Source organism: Branchiostoma floridae, chromosome 10 (assembly GCF_000003815.2).
Source record: "Branchiostoma floridae strain S238N-H82 chromosome 10, Bfl_VNyyK, whole genome shotgun sequence".
Lineage (NCBI taxonomy): Eukaryota > Metazoa > Chordata > Leptocardii > Amphioxiformes > Branchiostomatidae > Branchiostoma > Branchiostoma floridae.
In genome coordinates, this window is record NC_049988.1 from 21,025,085 (window position 1) to 21,051,315 (window position 26,231).

The 26,231-nt window shown below is 41.6% G+C and overlaps 1 protein-coding gene across 1 annotated transcript in view; it reads left to right on the forward strand.

Moving 5' to 3' along the window:
- The first annotated feature begins 133 nt into the window (after positions 1 to 133).
- The window catches only part of LOC118425098 (adenylate cyclase type 5-like), a 55,217-nt gene continuing 29,119 nt past the window's right edge, over positions 134 to 26,231 (forward strand). Inside the window, exon 1 of the mRNA XM_035833917.1 lies at positions 134 to 453. Coding sequence (XP_035689810.1) covers positions 303 to 453 — 151 coding nt within the window. The 5' untranslated portion in view covers positions 134 to 302. The remainder of the gene's footprint in view (positions 454 to 26,231) is intronic.

Consider the following 26,231-nt stretch of genomic DNA (forward strand, 5'->3'; position numbering starts at 1 on the left):
CTTTACCAGAGGTACTTCTTTAGGCTGAACCAAAGCAGTTTGTCGCAGCTCGTCATTCTGTTAGTTGTAGTTTGCGGCGTGCTGATGGCGTTTTACTACGGCGAGGGTCGCCTGGTGCCCGTGTACGGTATCGTGCTTGGCGTCCTGCTATCGTTGTTCGTTATCCTGCTGTTCATGTGCAATCGGAACTCCTTCACCCAGAAGCAGCTCAGCGCGACGTGTTACTTCCTGCTGGCAGCCATCGCGGTGATCGTAGTGCTCGCGGTGACGGCCGCCGACCCCCGTATCGCCAGCGAGGCGGTATGGATTACGATATTCTGTATCTACCTGGTGTATACGCTGCTGCCCGTGCGCATGCGGGTGGCGGTGCTGAGCGGGTCCGTGCTGGCCGTGATTCACACCGCGTGCGCCGGCGGGATCAACCGGGAAGACGAGGGGTTCCTATGGAAACAGGTGAGCCTGCATCCTCCTCCTCCTTATCATCTTCTCATCAGCACCTCATCAGTGTCTGATGGTATTATGTTACCATTTTAAGAACCATATCATCATCAGTCACTGTGTTCTGCATCTATAGTCTGGAAAGTCCTATAGCTGCATTCAGAACCATATATCCGTACACGAAATAAAGCGCTTACCAACAAGCTTTCGATCAGTCCTCTGATAAATATCAAGTTGAAGTGACCCAAAGCCTAAGTAACACATCCGGACCAGAAGTGTGACATCAGCAAAGAGTCAAAGGTGCTTGGCAGTCGGTATCGGCCCCCGTCTCGGTTGAGGAAGGTTGGTGGGCTCCGATGTAAATGGCCTCTTCACTACCGTCATAGATGAACTTACATTCTAGTGTTTGATGGTGTTTGTTATGCCAGAACTGATGTCTGATGGTGTTTGTTATATCACTAGAACTGATGTCTGATGGTGATTGTCATATCAGAACTGATGTCTGATGGTGATTGTCATATCAGAACTGATGTCTGATGGTGTTTGTTATATCACTAGAACTGATGTCTGATGGTGTCATTAGAACTGATGTATGATGGTGTTTGTTAGGTCAGAACTGATGTCTGATGGTGTTTTTTATGTCAGAACTGTTGTCTGATGGTGTCACTAGAACTTATGTTGGGCTTTGTGTATTTCATCTGAAATGTACACATCATCATCAAAATGAATAATCTTTATTCCCATGTTCTTACCAACATGGGCTAGATATAGTAGTTATACAGTTGAAATATTTTTTGTAATGTTAGTACTAGTAGAGAACAATTAGACAAACTAAAGCTGTACTACCGGTATCTTCAAATCTATGGTTTACAAGTCCTTTAAACATGTAGCATCAACAAGAAGTTATGTCTGATAACTTACACACAACACTTTCTCACTCACAACAACTCCTGACATGCAAAATCATTGAAAATGTAATATATAATGACTTGTGCAACTGCAGAGAGAAAGAGTCTCGTCCTTCACTTTATTTCACCTCAACTGTCCTCCCGTTATCATAACTTATACAAATTTCCAGATCAACAAGTCACCATGTGAGAAAAATCACACCATTGTTATGTAATATATGAGTTATGGTTTTATTTTTTATTTATTGGTTTGGCTGCACCGAACACACAGCCAGGGCTGCCCAACTAGCCTATGGCTATTACAAAGGGCTAGCCCTGCTGACAAACACATAAACAATACAAATTAAAAAAGAAAGAACATTTGTATGTACATGGTGTAGGATAACTTACATATCTGAGTTATATATGAGTTATATATGAGTTATGCCTTCTGCAACAGAGGGACAGAGTCTTGTTCTAGTACTTCTACACTTTAGTTCACCTCAACTGTACTCCCGTTATCATAACTTATACAAATTTCCAGATCAACAAGTCACCATGTGAGAAAAATCACGCCATTGTTATGTGATATATGAATTATGCCTTCTACAACAGAGGACAGAGTCTTGTTCTAGTACTTCTACACTTTATTTCACCTCATCTGTACTCCCGTTATCATAACTTATACAAATTTCCAGATCAACAAGTAGCCATGTGAGAGAAATTCCCCAATTGTTATGTTGTTAATGTTATGCACACCTGTGAAAATCATGCCCAGGGTCTGAAAGAGGCCATCACGACGCCGACAGAAAGGAAAAAAATCCCTTATCAAAAATTCATGAAGCCCCATAATGAAGCTTGTGTTGCTCTTAGTCTGGCTAGCGGCGCGGTCGTGATTATCTAACTCTCGGGTTTTTGATCCGTCCCGCCGAACAACAATCGGTCTTCAGCTGGCGCGTTTTGACAATAGAACTTCACCTCTGACCTCTAGCATTTTGACCTGTATTGTTCAGTTCAATTCGTCCATCCGGTGATGTTATGAAGTCGTTCCAGATGACTTTGTGGCTCATAACATTAACAGACAAGAAAAGAAGGAACAACAGCAACGACTCTCCGAAACCCTCACCTGGTCCTGGGGCTGGTCGGGGATGGATCAGAGGATTTGGGGGATAATCACGGATAATCCGAGCAAAGCCTGGAGGTCAGGGGTGAAAAATCAGTTTAGAGGAGGGATTATGGCTATGGGATAATCTTAATCTGCAGGTAGATTATGGCCAGGGATTATAGATGGGACAGTTATCCTCATTCAAGATAAGTGCAGCCAGAGGTACCTATCTGTGGTGGTGGCTGTTGTAAGGTGTTCCAGGCTATCTTCCTGAACAGGGGACAAACATTTTATGTCCATTCCTAAGAATGTCAACTAAACGGACTGAAATTACTAACCCTTTTTATTATGTTACATGTGTGATTCAGTGCTTCGTACCTTGCATAGATCAGTTATCATTATCTTACACAAAGCAATCATGGTCTATTCTGCGCCGACTGGGCTTTATATAGAGAAGTAGAGAAGTTTTATTTGCAAGTTCCTGCCCGAGGGCTAATTGCAAGTACATGGTATACACATAGTGACAATGGACAGTCATAAACAATATTCTAATCTAATACTAGTGTTGGCTATTTCTAAACAGGTTGGGTTTGACTTCTTTTTTGGAAGCAGAGGGAGACGAAAAGCCCCACATGTTCTTGCTGTTCGTGGTTCAGGAGTAACCACTCCCTCTCACCACCAGCACAAAATTAGTCTAGCTCACCTGATTGGGAGCTTTCTCACAATAATCCAAATGTCCCGTAACCATGACGATTCCAAAAGTGTGATTGAAGTGAAAATAAGTCTATGTTATAATATATATATTTAGCTGAGCCTGAGGTGTTGATACAGTGTGTAGCCAGGTCAGGGATGTCGCTTGTCAGTTTATTTTATCCCAGCAGAAGTGCAGAAATGTCAGCGGGTTTAACATACCGTCTGCACTGAGGTGTTCGTTGGCCAGCTTCCTACCAGACACACAACATGCATGTATATATACTTCCTACCAGACACACAACATGCATGTATATATACTGTACTAAAACACAACATACATGTATATATACTGTACTGAAACACAACATGTACATGTGTATATACAGTACTGAAGCACAACATGTACATATATATATATATATATATATATATATATATATATATATATATATATACAGTACTGCAACACAACATGTATATGTATACACAGCACAAGTCAAACACAGGGCCTGTATTTGTGGTCTCTGTAAATAGCAGGTTACGTGTAATGGGTAAGTTTGTTGCTACTGTCATCTGGAACGTAGAGCTGAGACCCTGTAATGGGTAAGTTTGTTGCTACTGTCATCTGGAACGTATAGCTGAGACCGTGTAATGGGTAAGTTTGTTGCTACTGTCATCTGGAACGTATAGCTGAGACCCTGACGGGCCCCTGGGTATGTGTGTTCTCTACAAGATCAGGTTAGACTCTGGCTGTTTTGATGAGTGTTTTTTGTTGTCGTTTTTACCAGGCTTTCTATTTTGTAATGTTTCTTGGCCAGCGGACGTCAAGAAAGCTTTCAAAATAGAAAGCCTGGTAAAAATGACTAAAAAAAAGTCAAAACACAGCCGAAGCCTAACCTCTGCTTGGAGAGTGCATGGGTACTCTGACAGGTACCATGGAACAGTGGGTTTTGTTTTTCCTGGGCTGTGAGTGTTCCCACAAAGCTTTGGTAAATCTGCAGGATTAGTGGCGACAGGTGTGACAGGTGGTTTGATGTGACAGGTACGACAGGTGTGACAGGTGGTTTGATGTGACAGGTACGACAGGTGAGACAGGTGGTTTGATGTGACAGGTGTGACAGGTGGTTGGATGTGACAGATGTGACGGTAGTTTGATGTGACAGGTATGACAGGTGAGACAGGTGGTTTGATGTGACAGGTACGACAGGTGAGACAGGTGGTTTGATGTACATACTGGGAACCAGCCATTGTTGCAAGCCTGTGAGGCTGGTGTGTTATAAGGAAGGGCTGTTGTAAGTATGAAGCTGGTGTGTTACACAGAAGGGCTGTTGTAAGTATGAAGCTGGTGTGTTACACAGAAGGGCTGTTGTAAGTATAACAATAGCACTGATGCAGATACTGGTTCTCAACTTTCAAGGAGCCTATTCAGTAGCTCAAGTAGAGGCTAAGCTCACCCCAAAGAGCCTGGTTTGTTTGTTTGTTTGAAGTTGAACCTTTGTTTATTCAAAGGCCTGCAGGCCGCTTTTCATTGAGGCCATGAGGGAGGTAAGGTTCAGGCAAAATATATACTAGTAACAGAGGCACCAGTCGAACCGCAGGTCACCGTAGAACGCGTTATTCTCTGAAATACGGCTTACGCCGGGTCACGGGCTGACCCCGCTGCATGGGTGTAAACAACAGCTTATTTTGCAACAAAGACACCTTAGATATACATAATGTTTATACTTTTTCGTATCTACATGATTTGCCCAGCACAGCCAAGTGGATATTTATTGCATTGCAAAAGATCAGCCAACGTTGTGGCCCCTAAAAAAAAAGCAATTTTCGGTCTGTGTATTTGTGATTATCTTTTCTCCAGTTGGCCGGGACACAATCAGTTTTGTCCACAGTCGGACAGTCCAGTTCCTCACCTTTACATTGATACCAAACTTCAAGGGCAAATTTGAGGAGAAACGGTTTTGCCCCCAAATTAACTGCGAACATGCGCAAATCACAGTGGTGAAGTTTCAGTCTGGTTGTAGCTACCCAAGCACACTACCCTGCGGACGGACCCAATTTTTATACATTTCGCATTGTGTCACAGACCTCATTAATTGGTACAAGAATCTGAATGGGTGTGGCTGTCATATGCAATATAATAAGTGGCATGATGATAATCAAACACATATAGACACAGAGTTTTAGTACAAAGTAAGAGTTTTTAAGATTCATCATATTTTGAGTCAATCTGTTTCGAACTCCTGGTCCGAACCTGGGTTCGAACGGTGGAACCCAGCCGGTACGTTCCATGTTCGTGCCGCGGGGGTCAGGCCTAATATTGCAAGTTCAGCTAGCATTTGGAAAAGTTGATATAACTAACGGCTCAAGTCTTGCCGTCGCAAATAGATTTCGGGAAGCCCACCAAAATAAAACTGACATTATCCAGAAGCCAGAATAAGTAGGATTCATGTGCAAGCGTAATGATGTCAAAACATCATGGCTGAGTTTTGTAAAGCATAGTGAAAGATCAGTGTGTGCGGTTTCTCATTCGAAAAAAGACGCCGGGGAATTTGACATGGCTGTAGTTTTTTTGGGGGCAAAACCGTTTCTCCTAAAATTTACCCTTCAAGTTTGGTATCAATGTGAAGGTGAGGAAATGGACTGTCCGACTGTGGGCAAAACTGACTGTGCCCCGGCAAACTGGAGAAAAGATAATCACAAATACACAAACCGAAAATTGCTTTGTTTCGGGGGCCACAACGTTGGCTGAACTTTTGCAATGCAATAAATATCCACATGGCTGTGCTGGGCAAATCCTGTAGATGTGAAAAAGTATAAACATTATGTAGGTCTGAGGTCTTTTTGTTGCACAACAGGCAGTTGTTTATACGCATGCAGCGGGGTCAAACCAGGACAAACTGCGTTCTGGCTTATGACCTGTCCAGAGAACCTGCGCAGAACATGATGCGCATAGAGCTCTGCGGTTCGACTGGGCACAGTTTATATCACCTGACAGAGGCTATTCTGATCCCTCTTACCGCTTGGAAAGCCTGCAAAAGGCTGTTCTGAGCTATAGCAGCCTATTCTGAGCAGTGATAGCCTATGGAGCCTGGTAGTGGTAGAGGATATTCTGAGCTATAGCAATAGCAGCCCTATGGAGCCTGGTAGAGGCTATTCTGAGCTGTAGCAATAGCAGACCTATGGAGCCTGGTAGAGGCTATTCTGAGCTGTAGCAATAGCAGACCTATGGAGCCTGGTAGAGGCTATTCTGAGCTGTAGCAATAGCAGACCTATGGAGCCTGGTAGAGGCTATTCTGAGCTGTAGCAATAGCAGACCTATGGAGCCTGGTAGAGGCTATTCTGCACCGGTCCCAGCCTAAGTAACCTGTTGGAGTCTACTGTGACCCACACCAGTAAATCGCCTGCCAACAGGACGGGTTAATTTGTAGGGGATTGATCTCTGTTATCAGCGGGTGATTATCCAATCACCACAGCATGTTAGTCACCATGGTAACAGCATCAACTCCAGTCAAGCTGGAGGAACCCCGAGAGAGGCTGTTTCTGTACATACTGACAGGGCTGGAAATACCACCTGCATATGCAGGTTAGTGCAGGTAAAATTGGAGCCATGCAGGTGTTTCTGGTGTCTACCTGCACCTAACCAGCACTGGTCCATGTACTGGGTTTTTATGCATAAGTGTCATAAGTATGTAGGTGGAATGTTCTTAGCTGCATTGACTGTTACCACCTATTATAAGTATAAAAGAAAGAAAAAACAATGGTTCCTCAGTAATTTTAGTATGATCCATACTTCCTAAATTCAGAGTGGTACAGGTAAAATTTGTCAGGTGCAGGTAATTTTCAATGTTACCTGCACCACTGCAGGTATGCAGAAAAAGTACTTCGACCCCTGGTCTGCTATAACAATGGAAGTCTCTTATACACAAGTTCCTTACAGCAGCAGCCATTTCTCTTTCTTACCCTCCTCACCAAAATTCCAGGAAAACTGAAATGATATTGACCAAAATTCCAGGAAAACTGAAATGATATTGACCAAAATTCCAGGAAAACTGAAATGATATTGACCAAAATTCCAGGAAAACTGAAACGATATTGACCAAAATTCCAGGAAAACTGAAATGATGTTGACCAAAATTCCAGGAAAACTGAAATGATATTGACCAAAATTCCAGGAAAACTGAAATGATATTGACCAAAATTCCAGGAAAACTGAAATGATGTTGACCAAAATTCCAGGAAAACTGAAATGATGTTGACCAAAATTCCAGGAAAACTGAAATGATATTGACCAAAATTCCAGGAAAACTGAAATGATATTGACCAAAATTCCAGGAAAACTGAAATGATGTTGACCAAAATTCCAGGAAAACTGAAATGATGTTGAGCCGTATATATGCATAACTCAGCAGATTTCAGATCCTCACATCCACACGGTTCTGACTCCATCAAACAGCGGTTTGTCACATCCCTGCAGAATGTCTCATCAGCAGGTCAGTAAAGATGACTGGACAGGAGAGGTCTTCATTATTCACAGCTACAGTAGTGTTATGAGGAAGGTGACGGATGGTCACCAAAACGCTGGCTGTCGTTGAAAGTATTTGGGATGCGGAAAAAAGCATGTTATCCACTGATTTGTCAGATCCAGACAGTTTCAGCCAGGAATTCACAAGTCTACACATCTAACAGTAATAACTCACTTGGTAAATGCTGGGATGTTAGCCCGGTCCTGTCCCCTCCACTCCAGGTTTAGTTATAGGATGTTTGCTGGATTGCTACCTGGGTTGCTATGGGTTGCTACCTGGGTTGCTATGGGTTGTTACCTGGGTTGCTATGGGATGTTAGCCAGGTCCTGTCTCCTCCACTCCAGGTTTAGTTATTCCTGTCGTGTATGCTGGATTGTTAGCTGGGTGTTACCTGGGTTGCTAGCTGGGTTGTTAGCTGGGTGTTACCGGGTTGTTAGCTGGGTTGCTATGGGTTGTTACCTGGGTTGCTATGGGGTGTTAGCTGGGTATAAATGCTGGGTTGCTAGCTGGGTCCTGTCCCCTCCACTCCAGGTTTAGTTATTCCTGTCGTGTCCCAGAATAATCCATCTCCTGCCGTCATGGTAACGGCTATTTTTAGCTCAGGGGCAACTTGGCAAGCTGCAGGCTGGTGGGTTACCTGAGCAGCATCTTAAGGAATCATTACATCATCTTACAGAACCTGGGCAGCATCTTATTCTTGTTTTAAAGAATCTAGGAAGCATCTTTTAAGGAATTTAGGGAAGCATCTTAAAGAATCATTATATCATCTTAAGGAACCTGGGCAGCATCTTATTCTTATCTTAAGGAATCTGGGCAGCATCTTTTAAGGACTCTGGGAAGCATCTTAAAGAATCCGTATATCATCTTACAGAACCTGGGCAGGATCTTCAAGCACCAGGTGGGCTGCATCTTAAGAAGCAAAGCAGGAGGAAGGAGGAGGGGGGGGGGTAATTATGGCACGGATGGGATAGGAGACATCGGACAGGACAGGTTGTCTTGGTCCATAAGGCCACACCGATTTAATTTCTTGGTTCACGGATTCGCTCGCTCCTATTTTTTGGAAATAGAAATAAAAATAAAAATTACCACTCAGCAAATTTTCACCAGGCATTAATGAAACCATTCACCAACTTTCTGGTGTAGCAAATTGGCCTTTATATTATAAGCTCCTTAAAGTGTGGGTACAGGTGCTGTTACTGTACAGTAATAGTGTTTTCTGCTTTTTTCAAGCTGAAAACTTTTTATTCTTTATGTTTTGGATTAGCTGTTACCTTTACCTTTACAATCTTTATTTTTATTTCGCCCTCTCGCTCCATATTTTTTATGAAAAAATCCGTGAACCAAAAAATTAAATTGGTGTGGCCTAAGGAAAGAGAAAGTTCATATATCACAGCGTAATCTTGAGACATGGGTGCAGAATACGATTTCCTTCAGCAGTCTTGAGGGAAGACAGACTCTGTTCTCCCTACTGTGGCACTGCCCCATCAGGTCAGAGGTCAGTTTGCCCCCCTCTCCAAGTTTTGCCTGGTTATTTTTAGGGAGGAAAACACATCAGTCTGTCTATTTCCTGCGCCTGTCCATTGCTAATTATACCCGACTATCCTGCGCCTGTCCATTGCTAATTATACCCGACTATCCTGCGCCTGTCCTGCGCTAATTATACCCGACTATTCCCGTCCTGATCGGTTTTGGAGCCATGATGCCCAAATCGGGACCCGGCATCGCTGGCATGTCCGTCACAGCACAGACCAACTCCGCAGGAACTCACATTTCTGTCTACAGCTGCTGAGGAAATACTCAGGACCACGCAGCATTCTTCTTAAGAGCTGCTCCTTCTGTCTTGTGAGAATCTCTTGTGTCTAAGACAAGAGGAAGTTTTATTGAAGGCCAAAGGTCCCCAAGCGGCAGTTGAATTTGATCCCCATGCCCCACCCTAACCCAGGCTAAATATAGCCCCTGTTTTTCCTGCGTCTATATATAGCGCCTCAGGGATCAGCTCAAAACTTCTGATTAAAACTGCTTCAAACATCATGTTGTATGAGGAAATACTGTATATCCCAGGAAATAATTTATTCTAGGAAATACTGAATACTGTATTCCGGGAGATACTGTATTCCAGAAAATACTGAATACCATATTCCAGTAAATTCTGTATGCCAGTAAATTCTGTATGCCAGTAAACGCTGTATGCCAGTAAATACAGATTACCATCTTGCAGTAGATAAGTTACATATTCCAAGAAATGCTGAATACTGTATTCAAGGGCTGTCTCCAAGTTTAGATATTTTTCCGTCCCGCTCATTGCTTGGAAGCTCATGTTATCAATTTTTGTTGTAAAACCTTTCATTTCAAGCTTAAAATTACGTCTTCATCAATATAAATATCATAAAGTTTAGTTTTTTTGGATGTTGTTGAAATAGTGCAAAATGTAGTATCCAGTATCCGACAATGGTTTTGTGGGGGTGCCTGGCCCTCGGATGGTGCTGTGGGGGTGCCTGGCCCTCGGATGGTGCTGTGGGGGTGCCTGGGTGCTGTGGGGGTGCCTGGCCCTCGGATGGTGCTGTGGGGGTGCCTGACCCTCGGATGGTGCTGTGGGGGTGCCTGGCCCTCGGATGGTGCTGTGGGTGTGCCTGACCCTCGAATGGATGAATTATTTTTGTCCCAACTAAATTTTCTCTAAAGGCGGGAGGGTTGGGACAGCCCTGGTGTTTTCATGAATGATACATTCCTTTTTTCAACCTCCTTGCATTAACAAAGACATCAAAAATTTATTGAATAAGTTGAATAAGTTGAAATGTCCAGCAAATTGTGGATTTAGATCAACTTAAGTCAAGTCAAGTTCATAATGTGTAAAGTTTTATATACTGTAATATCATTCATTGTGAGGAAGCCTAATTTTGTTTGGACATACTGAATGTTTCAAAATCGTGCCATCTTCTAATAAAAATAAAAGCTCTCCTATTTCACATGTAGGCATGAAGTGTCCAGATCATATATGTAGACACTGTACATGTCGTGTTTACACACAAGCATAGATGTGTCGTGTTTACACACAAACATAGACATGTCATGTTTACACACAAACATGGACGTGTCGTGTTTACACATAAACTTGGACATGTCATGTTTACACACAAGCATAGATGTGTCGTGTTTACACACAAACTTGGACACGTCATGTTTACACACAAACATGGACGTGTCGTGTTTACACATAAACTTGGACATGTCATGTTTACACACAAGCATAGATGTGTCGTGTTTACACACAAACTTGGACACGTCATGTTTACACACAAACTTGGACATCTCACGTTTACACACAAACATGGACATGTCGTGTTTACACACAAACTTGGACATCTCACGTTTACACACAAACATGGACATGTCGTGTTTACGCACAAACTTGGACATGTCATGTTTACACACAAACATGTACAGCGTCTCAGACTCATGCAGATCGTTAAAATTAATTTTTACCTGTAACTGTCAGTTCAAAAAGAAAATTATTAGAAGCTTTTAGCTATTGATATGGCCAGTTGTGGTTCATGATAGTCTAGCCCGGAAACTTTGGCCCGGAAATCCTTGGTGCCGTGCCGCTAGTTCACCTGTATTTGAGAGGTAACCAGGGATAAACAAGTCCACTAGCCCTATTGTCCAGGGCAAGTGAAAGTGCTGTTCGGGCAAGTGCATGCACATGTCCTACCCCACTTGTCCGATCGGGCAAGTAAGATTTTTCCATTGATTTTAGTGCAATTTTGATATACTTGTTACTTTTTACAGTCATGACATCAAGCAATTGTTTACAGAGAATTCCATTGCTGGAAGTGAAAATGCATATACTAGTAACAGTGACATTTGAATTTTGGGCAAGTGAAAAAATGGTTCGGGCAAGTACATTTTTTATGTGCTTGCCCGATAGGACAAGTGGATTTTAGAAAACTTGTTCAACCCTGGGTAACCTTTATCTGTTGGGTATTGCAGAGAGCAGGAGAATATTTGGAGCCTGTTTTGTCCGTGACATGGTGTTAATTGTCGTGTTTAGGTAATCCTGGGCATTAAAACTGCCGCTGTTTCAGCCTGGAGAACAACAAACTGTTAATAACGCGCTTATCTTCCTCCGCGGATGTTTGTTTACTGGGTTGCTAAGGAACAAGGCTTGGTAAGATATGAGTGTTTGTTTGGATTCCTGGCAACATGAGTTTTATTATGTGACCTTTGGGTTCATCTGTCGTAGGATTTAGGTCAGGGACGGTTTTTACATATTTAGATTGAATTAATTTAAGATTTTTGTATAATTTTTTCTAGACAAAGACTTGTTTTGATGGTGCCATATAAATGTACAAACAATAGTAAATATAGGTTGTATGTAAAGGTCTGTTGGTCTAAGCTTTTCCAATGTTCTGCAAAAATAATAGTTGTTGTTAGTATTTATGTTATTCTTATGTTGCAAAATGACGTTTATGTTCATGTCATTTTAAGTTATACGGTTCGTTATAATCTCAATTTTGTTACTTTTGATTGTCATTGTATGTAATACAGAGCAGAAGACTTCCATAAGCTCATTGTGAGCTTCTTGTCCAATGCTCAAAAACGAATGCGAATAAAATGAAATAAAAATAATAGAGAACTTAGTTAGAATATCAGAGAACCTAAAACTAAAAGTTAAGATGCTGTGGCCGGAAGTTTTGTGATTCCGTGCGAGGCCTCCGTGCGAAAGGGAAGTCTCCGAAGTTTTGTGATTCCGTGCGAGGCCTCCGTGCGAAAGGGAAGTCTCCGAAGTTTTGTGATTCCGTGCGAGGCGTCCGTGCGAAAGGGAAGTCTCCGAAGTTTTGTGATTCCGTGCGAGGCCTCCGTGCGAAAGGGAAGTCTCCGCGGGCCTTCCTGTTCCAGTGAGCCACAGATTCCGCGGGCCTTTCTCCCGGAGCATGCTGGTCCGTCGCTGACGTAACGACACGATCACGGGTACAACCCCGCTTCTGGGAACCGGCAGGGAAATGATGAAACATTACGTTGTTATTATTACACAAGCATCACATCGTTGTTATTACACTTAGTCATGCTGTTCATATTCAGGGTTTGATTTGCGATGAAAAGGCTACTCAGCTGATGATTGCCCACCTTGTAGTGTGTGGGGGACACTTCTGATAAAAGCTCTTTATTCACTTTTGACTCACTATGTGTTTTCTATTCGTAATTGCACAATTTAGTGTCCATAGTGTGTCACTATAAGTCCTTGCTTCATGGAGACCCAGCTGTTGGTTGTGGTGTTTAGGTACACTAGTACTGTAACAGTTATGTAACCTTTGCCAAATAAAGACGCTTTTAGCTAGTTAAGGTTCTGTTTTCGTGTGTTTGTTGGATTGGTTGTTTGGGGGGCACTTCTGATAAAAGCTGTTCATTCACTTTTGACTCACTGCGTGTTTTCTATTCATAATTGCACAGTTTGTATCCATATAGTGTCTCCCTATAGATCCTTGCTCTGTGTTAACTGTGTGAGAGACCCAGGCGTTGGGTGTGGTGTTTAGGTACTCTGTTATGTAACATTTGCCAAATTAAGATGCTTAAAGGTTCTGTTTTCATTGTCTGTTGGATTGTTTGTTTGTGAGTAACATGTAACAGAACAGAAAAACATGTTTGGTCAAAAATGATGATTTTAAATTTCTGTGTACTGTACAGAAACATATTTATCAGAGTGCAGCATGATAGGTACATGAGTATGGCTAGCTGTGTTCCTAATAATAATAGTAATAATAGTCAGTTTATAATAATAGTTTATAATAATAGTCAGGTTACTAATTTTCTAACACATCGAAAAGGGATATTTTTTACAGTGATGTACTTTTGACTGTGTAGTTTCTCCAGTGTGCTTCCCAGCCTGGGTACTGACAATGTTTTGTCCCAGGTGTGGAATGACCTTGTCCTAGCTGGCACAGTCTGGACCTTACAAAAACCTCAGCCAGCTGTCATATGATATATACACATACAGTACACACAACGCATTGTAAACACCGCTAACATATGTAGTACCCACACCGCCTAGGGCAGATGCAACACAAGCTTCAGAGCCTTTGTAACATGACCACTTCCTGTGTGCCTGTACTTAGAATAACACCAGCTTCTCAATATAGAAATGTGTTTATTTGTGTGCTTCTGAGTGTTTTATATTGCTTTATGAATCATGTATCTAAGTTGTGATATAACCAGCCTCCTAGGCTCAAAATACTTTTTCGTGCCTACCTGCACTGGTGCAGGTAACATTGAAAATTACCTGCACCAGACAATTTTTACCTGCACCACTCTGAATTTAGAAGTATGGATCAAACTAGAATTATGAAGGAACGATTGCTATTTTTTCTTTTATACTTTATAGGCAGTAACAGTCAATGCAGCTAATGATAATCCATACAAATGTATACACCTCCATCATAGGACATTTATGTATGAAACCCAGTACATGGACCAGTGCAGGTTAGGTGCAGGTAGACACCAGAAATACCTGCACAGCTCCAATCTTACCTACACTAACCTGCATATGCAGGTGGTATTTTGAGCCTTGCAGCCTCTACCGTGACATTTCTATTGCTGGTGACACCTTCACCTGTCAGAGTTACCAACTGTTCCGCGTCTCTCCCCCTCTCACGTCAGCAGAGTTAAATATTTGGAAGGCAGCAGAGGAAATGCCATTCTAACCTCCCAGTTCCGGAGAATGACGTCCTGATACTAAATCTGCTACATTGTAACAAACCTGCGGCCGCCACACGGACCCAGCTGTTGTGTGGCAAACTCAACTTCGGGTTGCGTTTCAGGAGTATATTGGACTTAAAGCAGAGCTGGAATCATTTCAGTATGAGGAAAAAGTGCACTGGTGCATCTTACCTACGCAGAAGAAAGTTTGGGTGTAACGTTACAGCATATGTCAGGAAAACATGATTAAACATAAAACCAACTGCCTCTAGTCCAAACAGAGCTTGAATTTGAAAGTCTGTTGCTGAAATTCTGTATTGAAGTAAAATAACATGTCAGACAAATATGATTACAAACAAACTTCAGTTTGAAATGTTGTTACAAGCTTCAAAATTTTGGAAACAGTTCTACACAGGTGGCCTGTCCAGTCCAGCGTGTGTATCTATGCCTCAGTAGCGGGGATAGCTAACTCTGTCCTCTGCAGTAGTGTTAGGAGTAAACAATGGGAGTAAACAACGGTAGTAAACAACAGGAGTAAACAATGGGAGTAAACAATGGGAGTAAACAATGGGAGTAAAGAACGGTAGTAAACAACAGGAGTAAACAATGGGAGTAAACAATGGGAGTAAACAATGGGAGTAAAGAACGGTAGTAAACAACAGGAGTAAACAATGGGAGTAAACAATGGGAGTAAACAATGGGAGTAAACAACGGGAGTAAACAACGGGAGTAAACAATGGGTGTAAACAACGGTAGTAAACAACAGGAATAAACAATGGGAGTAAACAACGGGAGTAAACAACAGGAGTAAACAATGGGAGTAAACACCTTATTGTGTGTGCAGAAAGCCGGTGCTTGTAACTTTTGCTCAGGGTATACTTTGGAAACCGCATGTCCTCAAACATGGACATGTGCCTGTTGTGGGGTGTTAGAGTGTACTGTTAGGGCTGGGATATTAGTGCTGTTATCCCCAATGTTGTGTCCTTGGGAAAGGCACTTACATGACTTTCCTTACTCATCTTATTCTCAAGTCCAGGAAGATTAGATACCTACAAATGATTTATGGTAGCTAAATAAAGTACAGAAGAAGCCGCTTAATTGCACACCCCGTTGGCCAGTGCATTTCATGCTGTTATCCGAATGGTACAACACAACAAAGCGAAGTTGTTAAGCTGGACTGCACCACTATGGGATTTTAGGATGTTGTGCAATTAACACAGGGCTTCAAATACTAGGTGCATGTGCACCCAAGTGCACCCAAAATTTAAGCTGTGCACCCAATTATTTTCTTGGGTTTATGTAGGTAAAGATATAAAAGTATACTAGCATACATCATATTCTTAACATCTAAATGTTAGAAAGATAATACAAATGTTTGTCATGGTACTTGTTTAAGAATTTGATAGCATGTAACTAAGTTTTGTTATTAGGTTTTCTGACATTCCACTTAAATTCAAGTGTTGCACCCAAATTTTTTTTGGTGCACCCAATTTTTCAAGCTGGGTGCACCAGCGCACCTAATCCCAAAAATAAATTTCGAGCCCTGTAACAGAAGTGTGCGATTATCTGTTGTACAATTAACTGGCTGTACCTGAAACCTGGAGCTCCACCTGGAGCTCCGACATGGTGCTGATGGATGGAGGCTGCGCTGCTGGGGTCTATTTATAGTAACACACTTCAGCTCTATCATCAGTCTTCTGCTGCGGCAGAGCCCTGTATAGCAATGAAAATTTGTAAAGTTGGCTACACCCGATCCCTCGATCTCGGAACTTAAGCAACTAGAGTTCGGCGACCTCATACCTCCATGAAAATTTAGAGCTTTCGTAAATTCCATGCAATTGACTAACACATTAACATAATTTATGCATGGTGTTGTTAATCATTGAATAACGTACACACGTCACAATTATAAAATTCCCATTATTAATCATAATTTAAAGTGGTTTTGCAATTTTGCATAAATTATGCAAATAAGTTCCTCATTACCATATTTGGTATCTGCTTATATTCCACCTATCATAATTAACATGTGTTACATGTATTGAGGTCCAGTTATTGAAAACAATGGAACTATACAATTTCCTCATTAATTATGCAAATAAAGTCCTCATTTGCATAACATGTATATCATTATGAACATCTTTGCCTAAGCTACCTGCATGCCTAAAATGCAGGCAATCCGTCGTTCCTTTCTGCAGTTATCCTCTTTGGAGTGTCTTGACAAAAACACCCCTGCAGTTCCAAAATTAAATGTTAGAGGGCTGAAACTTGCCCCACTTTTTTATGGTGCTATAAGCTATCTATCACCTAAATGTCAAGACCATAGCATGTCTGGAACAAAAGATACATTGAAAAAACTGCTATGATAGAATATTCTCATTAATTATGCAAATGTACTCCTATTTTGCATAATTAGTATCTTTTCTTGTAAAACATTGTCTAAGGTACCTACATACCAAAAATGATGAAAATCTGTTGTTCCCTTCTTGAGTTATCCTCTTCAGATGTTTTTGACAAAAATGCCCCTGCTATCCCAAAACTAGACGCTAGGAGGCCCAAACTTATATCATTTCTTCCTGAGCACAAGAGCTACCTGACACTCAAAAATCGTGACCATGGCATGTTCAGAACACCGAGATAGCAAAACCGGAAGTTGCGCTGCAGTACCAAGGGGAGCCGCTAGGGGGCCCAAAATCTAATCATTTCCAGCTTTCATCACACACTACCAACACACCAAGTATGAGACCAATCCACCCAGCCCTTCATGAGTTATGCTGACCACAAATATGCGGACACACAGACAGACAGACACACAGACACACACACAGACACACCAAAAACTATACCTCCATTTTTTCATGGAGGTAACAAGCGGTCTGGACAGTTCTTGGATGGGAGTCCCCCAACCAAGGACGACCGGATTGCTGTAGCCTCACGTAGCGTTTTCCACAAAATTGTCTTCCGGGAGGGACGTAAAACGGGGTCCTGTGCTCGAGGAGGTGCCTCGACCAAGTTATTTAATTAATCAGCCTCATTAATCAACACATTGGGTACCTACTGGCTGGCAAAATACACCATAATTATTATCATTATAACATTTCTTAATCGTTAGCTACCTGTTAAGTGAGATTGCTGTTTCCCACAGACTTTAGCCCATATTGTTAGATTACATGCTGGTGTTACCTGGAGAAAATTCGATCTGCTCATAAAAAGTCTTGAGTTTCTATTAGAACAAGAAGGTGAAAAGTTATTGGTTAGAACAAAGAGTAGTCTGTGTTGAAGAAACCGGCTTTTGTTTTGGACCTGTAGGTCATTGCCCTTTTGAACCCTCTTTTAGCAAACTACAGAAACTGTAGCAAACTGCAGAAACTGTAGCAAACTGCAGAGACTGTAGCAAACTGCAGAGACTGTAGCAAACTGCAGAGACTGTAGCAAACTGCAGAAACTGTAGCAAACTGCAGAAACTGTAGCAAACTGCAGAAACTGTAGCAAACTGCAGAGACTGTAGCAAACTGCAGAGACTGTAGCAAACTGCAGAGACTGTAGCAAACTGCAGAGACTGTAGCAAACTGCAGAGACTGTAGCAAACTGCAGAAACTGTAGCAAACTGCAGAAACTGTAGCAAACTGCAGAAACTATAGCAAACTGCAGAAACTGTAACAAACTGCAGAGACTGTAGCAAACTGCAGAAACTGTAGCAAACTGCAGAGACTGTAGCAAACTGCAGAAACTGTAGCAAACTGCAGAAACTGTAGCAAACTGCAGAAACTGTAGCAAACTGCAGAGACTGTAGCAAACTGCAGAAACTGTAGCAAACTGCAGAAACTGTAGCAAACTGCAGAAACTGTAGCAAACTGCAGAGACTGTAGCAAACTGCAGAAACTGTAGCAAACTGCAGAAACTGTAGCAAACTGCAGAAACTGTAGCAAACTGCAGAAACTGTAGCAAACTGCAGAAACTGTAGCAAACTGCAGAAACTGTAGCAAACTGCAGAAACTGTAACAAACAAGACCATAGCTGAACTCCTAGTGCTGCTGCTGATCTCCCTGACAAGCTTGTTTGTTTGTTTATTTTGTATAACTATGGTAACTTAGGCGTAACACACCAGTTTTACACTGGTTGACTCATACTGGGAAGGACCCCTACTCTATCTACAAGTGTGATGGGTTCTTTAACATGCTCGAGGTGTGGCTCTCCTCAAACACAGGACCTCATTTCTCATCCCATCCAAAAGATTGTCCTTAACTGAAGGTGCTCAATTTCACCTGAGTCAAGGGAGGAAAAAAAAAGTGTCTTTCGGAAGTGCCTGCTTGTAACACAAACTCTGCTGTTCAGGCTGTAACTGGCCCCTCCCTGCCGATGGATGTTGGGCGGGCTGCTATAAGCAAGATTTAATCAGGCCACCAGTACCCAAACACAGGTAATGCCCACAGGTGTCGCAGGTAAACACAGAACACCCCAAACACAACCCAGCACAGACGGACATGTTTGGTGCTGCTCCCCAATTAACTGGGAAACTTTCGACCACACAAACTGTCGGTCCGGCCCAGAAAACAAACAGTGCGAGGGCTGACGGATAAACTTTACAATATTAGAAGGTCAAACTAAAAATAAACTATGAGCACAAATTTCTGTCACGGAGTATACATAAAAAGGTACATTCACTGTCTGGAACTGTGTGTACCAAGGTACATGATTCTCATCCAACTTGCCAACATTTTCTACATTTATCAAGACTATTAATCAAGACAAGAAGTAAGATAATTGTGGCAAAGTGTATGCTCAAGAGAAAGAAATTATTGACATTCTTCTTCAGCCAGTCATTTATTTTACTTATTCTACATATATTTTACCCTCGTGTTTATCCAGGGCAGCCTAGCTCAGTGGTGTGATCACTGCAGTGCTTTACAGTGGGGCCTGGGTCATAAATACAGTCAAACCTGTACAAGAGACCACAGACTATAAATGATAAAGACTGCCCGGCCAGTGTGGCCACTTTTTGGTGGTCCCTGCAGGGTTGAACAAGCTTTCTAAAATCCACTTGTCCTATCGGGCAAGCACATAAAAAATGTACAATTTTTCACTTGCCCAAAATTCAAATGTCACTGTTACTAGTATATGCATTTTCACTTCCAGCAATGGAATTCTCTGTAGACAATTGCTTGATGTCATGACTGTAAAAAGTAACAAGTATATCAAAATTGCACTAAAATCAATGGAAAAATCTTACTTCCCCAATCGGACAAGTGGGGTAGGACATGCACTTGCCCGAACAGCACTTTCACTTGCCCTGGACAATAGGGCTAGTGGACTTGTTTATCCCTGCCCTGTAGTTAGATAACTTCTCCCATTGACACAAGTAGTAGAAGAAGATTGCTGTTGTGACCACCTGTCTACAAAGACCGGATGTTATTGGTCCTTTGGGTGGTCCTCTCATGCAGGTTTGATTGTAACAGAAAGTACAGTAGCAAGGGAAACACCAGAGGAGTGCACCTAGCTGGCTGTTGTCTGTGAAGCAGGGTTGTAGCCAGCCCGAAATCATTTTCAGTCCCCTTGATTTTGAATGGGAATCCTATCGAGCACCAAAGGCATGGCATGACATGACATTGCGCGTCATTTCTATGGGGTCTGAGTCCCAGAAAAGTTTTAAATCAAGACCCTCTGAAACACTATTTCCTGCATTTTGAGGTGTAAATTTTGCTTGTAGACTATAAGCTGTTCAATGGCATCTGTTTTGGTGAAGAAGAACACATGGGTTTCAGTTTTTTTCAGATCTTTACATATCAATTTTTGTCTGTCCCAGGGGACTGAATGGGGAAAACTTTTTTCAGTCCCCAGCTGCAAAATTCCTTCAAAGGACTGAAGGACAGGTGCTGGCTACAACCCTACTGTGAAGCACTAGGAACACCAGTGCACCTACAGGTGGCTTTGTCTGTCTGTTGTCTGTGGAGCATGCCCCCCTAAGGGCTGATTACACGCTCCATGGAGCACATCATGTCAGGCTTTGTTCAGGCTTTGTTGGTGTTTGTTAAAGAGTCATTCTGGGTCAGTAAATAATCCTGTGAGCCACCTGTCACACAGGGGAGAGATTTACACCTGTCATTTACACATGTCACAGGGGAGAGATCACACACAGGTCACTCAGGGTGGAGAGACTGACACCTGTCAGTAATACATATACAATGTAAGTACAGGGGAGAGATTTACACCTGTCACACAGGGGAGAGGTCACACAGGGGTCACACACAAGGGAGAGACTGACACCTGTCAGTTATACATGTACAATGTAACTACAGGGGAGGAGCTCTTGGCTTAGATAGAAGCGGTCTGTGCTTAAATGTGGCTTCATGATTTGCATGAAGAAACAATAAACTCCCTTCTATTGATTGTAAGGCTTGCGAAAGCAAGTATTCGTTGCTTTTTTACACTTTTAACTCCACCTGATGTATTCAGCCTTTACAGCAAACTTTCTCAAGTTAGCTGATGGGAGAACTTACTGTCTTTCTTTCCGTCATTTGATAACTTAGAATAACATCTTGTACATGTTTGATGTTTAAAACTTTTTCAAACTCTAAGTTCAAACTCTCCCTAGTCTCAGTGCCCAGTAGTTCTGTTATCATGATCTATCAGCAGAGCCCCGCTGTCCCAACATTGTCTCCAGCACATGTAGGTGTTACATGTAGGTGTTGTGGTTCCTCACTTTGCTGTGGAATTTGTGTCCTTAGTGACACCCCAGTTTGGACATGATCTGTCAATCACTGCTGACGTAATGGTGACGTCATGGCGACGTCATGGCAACAGGACTGGTGGGATAGGTGAGGGGCATGTCTGGAGATGGGTACTAAGAAAGTTTGTAGGACAAAATTTGAGGAGACGTAGGTACAATAGAGATGAGGGAACTTAGCTCATTAAAGTCCTTACCAGAACACCTGAGGTGACAGTTGTTGTGTCTTCAGACAGCCAGTCATTCTACATTCTTCTTTTTCTTTAGGTTACGTGTCAACTTCATTAGATTAAAGGGTGGAGGTGAGTGCCCATAGCTGTGGTTGTAAGTGACATGTGATTTAAGGCATCTTTAAATGCCTGTCCAGTCTTAGCTTTAACTAGTGTTCCAGAAGATGGTTCCAGTTGCTAACTCCTTGGCAAGGACAGCTGGCTACATGTAGGTATTAACTCATTGGCAGTGTGTGCAAAGAACTTCATTAACAGTTTCAATCTTAATTTAGTTATCTATGGGACTAGAAATCATGTGGCTGTGCTCGACAGGTGGCCACTATAGACTATTTCTTCATGCTTAGGTCAATGGGAAAAATGCAAAGGACCGACAAAAAGTGGCCGCAATGGTCAGGTGGCTGTTATGCAAAGATCACTAATACAGGTTTAACTATACTTTATTGTACAGTAAACAGAAAACCTACTTGTAAAAGAACCAGGCATGACGTGCACTTCTCTATTGCAGGTAGTTCTGCTATACTCCGCTAACTACCACTTCAAACATACTCAAGAGTCCGCACAGTAAACACACCCAGCAAGACTGTTTATAATACTGACAACCGTCACAAGGCTGCGTAAACTTGCAGGAGAATTGCATAAACTCACAGTAGATCTCTGTAAATATGCAGTAGAACTGCGTAAACTTGAACTAGAGGCAGGTAAACTGGAGTGAGGACTGCGTAAATGAGCTGTAGACTGAAGTAGTCAGGGAAAAATACCCAGTAGTAACGAAGTCAGACTGGCTTGTTTGACTAACACTCAAACCTACACGTCTTCTTGCTCACACCAAGAGCTATCTGACATTAAAAAAATCAAGACCATAGTATGTCCAGGACACAAAAGGCACACAAAGTCCTGCTGCACTACCAAGGTCACCAACCAGGTGGCCCAAAGTCTACTTTGACATTTGTCAATATCATCCAGAGGTCAATAACAATATCATCCAGAGGTTGTTAAGTTTTACTGACCACAAATATCCGGGCACACACAGGCAGTTATACTGACAAACACACAGACATGTCAAAAACATTATTTTTCATTGACATACACATGTAGAGGCCCAGGTCTCCTGTTTTAACTTGTTGGTGAAAAAAGAACTGTAAAATTTCACGTTTTCAAATGAGTGATTTTCCTCCTATTTCCTCCTAATCATGCATATTAACTTAGTATATATTTGTCTCAGCTAATATACTTGTAATTTACAGTGGTATTTTCCTGTCTATATTAGGACCATAAGTTATATGTTATGAAGTCTTTATTGCAGTATAAATGTCAGTTTTGGCAACAGCTACCAGGAATTACCATCTGCTGGGCTGTAGCATATTTATCTGGACTTGTGCAAACACACACGGCGCCTCTCAGGAGGGCTTTTGGAGCTGGGCTATGTCGGGCAGGGCACAAGGTAAACTTGACCTTGATGGTGTCCTGTAGGGTCAGAGGTCAATGTCAGACTTCCAAGGTCGCTGCTATTTTGTTTATTTACCCTGTGCCGAACCTGTGAAGGAAAGAAAAACAACATGAGTTAGTGACTTTGGCATGTTTAGCGGCATGGAATTGTTTCTGCCAGTTCATCCTAGTGACCATGAAGAAGAGTGATGGATGTCACTCAAATTGTGTGGTTATAAATCTCCATTTTGTCGTAAAACCGGTTTTAGGATTTCAGATATATTTTGATCACAATTTCTAGTGTTTCCAGCACAGAGAACCTGGCAGCCACTAGCTGCAGCCTGGAACTCTGGGTTCAACAAATAAACTGTGTTGTAACTCCTGTTAGAGAAATAAACTCAACTTAGGAACTCAGATTAGACATGTCTGTGCAGCTGTACTTTGTGAGGAGTGTACATGTAATTTTGTTATCTCGGTTAGAGAAATAAACTCAGCCTTAACTATTAGTAGACGTTGTAACTCTTGTCAGATAAATAAAGCTTAGCATAAGTAAGAAACTGAGATATGGTATAATTGTACAAGTCTTTAGGTACAGTGATACAAAGAAAGAAATCAAATCGAGCCTGTCTAGATCTTGCCAACACATATACAACTGTTAACGTTAGGTCACCTTTATCCGTGGGGTAACCTATATCCGTTGTATTTAAAGATAGGGTATTTCGGGATCGTCAAGTCGAAAGACGGTAGTTTCACACTGCAATATTTTGGAAATTTGAAACCCACGCCCTTTAAGCAGAATTCCCTAGATATCGATACACATTTTTTAACCCAACGACTATAGGTTACCCCACGGATAAAGGTGACCTAAAAGTATGTTACAGGTTCTGTATTCAAGTAGTTTCTTTTTTTGTTAAGCACTGTCTATTGCCACATGTACATGCACAATCATGTATGTCCCCTATGTTTCTACCATGTCCTCTAGGGGTACTTGCAATTAGCCTTTGGGCACAAATGTGCAAACAAACTTCTATTATTAGTATCATATGATTAGTCTATCCAACGCTAGTTCACCTTTATTCGCGGGTAAGCATTATTCGTTGTATTTAGCACCAGGGTATTTTGGGATATCAAGTCGACGGACGGTGGTCTCAAACTGCATTATATATATTGAAACAAATACAATTTAAAACCATCGTTCATCAACGTGATATCCCTTAATGTTTTTAGGTACAACAGATATACATTTTGTAGGTTACCCTTTGAATAAAGGTAAATTAGCATTATATATTTTCTATCTACATGAATGATGACAGTTTGCAGAGGCGTTTTGCACTCTTCCTGCTTCGTTGTTCTGTCTATGGTATATTTTAGCAAACATACAACCCTGCCTGCTTAACTGTTCTGTGCGTGGGTGCGCGCGTGGGTGTACACTCGTGGGTGTGCGTTGTGTAAATGAAGAGAATTAATACCCTCCACATCATGATGCTGAGTACACACGTTCAAACATTGTGGTGGGTAATTAGCCTGATTGTTGTTCTAAAACGGTCCTCAGTCCCGCAGCGTAACGTAAGGCAGCAACAATTTCATTGGTTGGTTCTCGGAATTTGAAACATAATTGCTAAATATGTCGATGTAGGTTAGACATCCAGGTAATAAGATATGCCGGAAAGCAGTTACTCAAGCAACTAGATATGATTTTGGAAAGGTCAGACGTTCCAACTAGCATATCCACTAGTTTTCGTCATTGACAGTTTCCAAAATCATATCCAGTTGCTTGAGTAACTGCTTGTATGTGTATTATGCTAAATATTGCATAAAATCTTAATAACAAAGTCTGAGGGCTGTACCTTGGTACACGAGAGAATGTTCATGAAGTGAGATGCAAGTTTTCCTCCAGCCTTCTGTAACATACTGTAGTTAGCAAGAACATGCCCTTAGGCCATATTAATTTTATTTATTAGTTCTCAGATTTTAAGAGATGATACTAAATTGAAACATTAAGTCTGAGTCTGAGGCGCATGGTCTTTTTAGCGAATGCCCACAAACGCCCACTCTAGAGAAGTCCGCGCTGCACGAATCTCATTTTTTTTGCTTGGAATATGTCCACGTTGTGCTCCCATGTATTAATCCTGAGTTTCAAGTCAATCCATCGACCCGAAGTGACATAAATCAAAGTTTTCGATTCTCGATGGTCTTTTTAGCGAACGCCCAGCAAAATGTCTTTTTAGCGAATGCCCACTATATCCACAAAAATATCGGCCGTCGCGCAACGACACCTAAACCTACCGCGAGAAACATGTTCAAGATGGTGTCCCATTGATGTGTACGGAGTTTCCGTGCTTTACAAGCATTTTAAGTCCCTGTTTTTGGTCAAAATGTACGGCGACGATACTACCATACTTTAACTATAGCAATTCAAAATGGCGGGTACTAGTCATGTGACCTCCTTGCGGGACTGTTCTATAAGTATCGCGGGAGGGACTGTTGTAGCATAGCTTCTCATACAACCATTTTAGAGTGAATTCTGAACAAGATTTTCATTTCATAGTGCTATCATCTGACTGATATTTACAATGTGGTCATTCTTTCTGAGCTATTATTACCCAGGTTTGAGGAACTTAGTGCAAATTTGGATATTGATTCACCTCAGTGCCCAATTAATGTACAAAAGGCTCAGACACATTAGTGTTATAAACCTGAATAGGGGCAGGTAACCAATACTAGAAAAACATAGCTATTTATTATTAACAATACTATTTGCATTATAATAATAACTCTTCACCAAACTGGTCTTTTCTTATCTTTATTCATCACAGAAACATTGTTACAATGAGGATTTGATTAGATGAGTATCTGTTACAGTGTGTACAAATTTATTTCAAATACAAAAATGTATTTCGTTTCACTTCCTAAATATTTTTAAAGTATTGGAAGAAGTTGACACATAAACAATATTAATTGCATTATTTATGTGCAGTAAAATGTGACCACATGCTATCAATAGCCTAATAAAATGTTGGAACATGGCACAAGCGGGCTCCCCTTCTGAGTACAGAAAGGAAATGTTTTATAACATTTAGTAATGACGTAGAAAATTTCAATTGTAAAATGTACCTTTATTAACATTTACAAACAAATTGTTTTTTTCTCTTCTTAATAAATGACAACAATACAGGTAAGTAAGGTGTGTTTCCTTTTATAACAGGCCAGGTAAGACACCGTACAGGTAAGTAAGGTGTGTTTCCTTTTATAGCAGACCAGGTAAGACACCGTACAGGTGAGTAAGGTGTGTTTCCTTGACTACAGACTAGGTAAGACACCTTACAGGTGAGCAACGTGTATTTCCTTTGATTACAGACCAGGTAAGACACCGTACAGGTGAGTAACGTGTATTTCCTTTGATTACAGACCAGGTAAGACACCGTACAGGTGAGTAAGGTGTGTTTTCTTGACTACAGACTAGGTAAGACACCGTACAGGTGAGTAACGCGTATTTCGTTTGATTACAGACCAGGT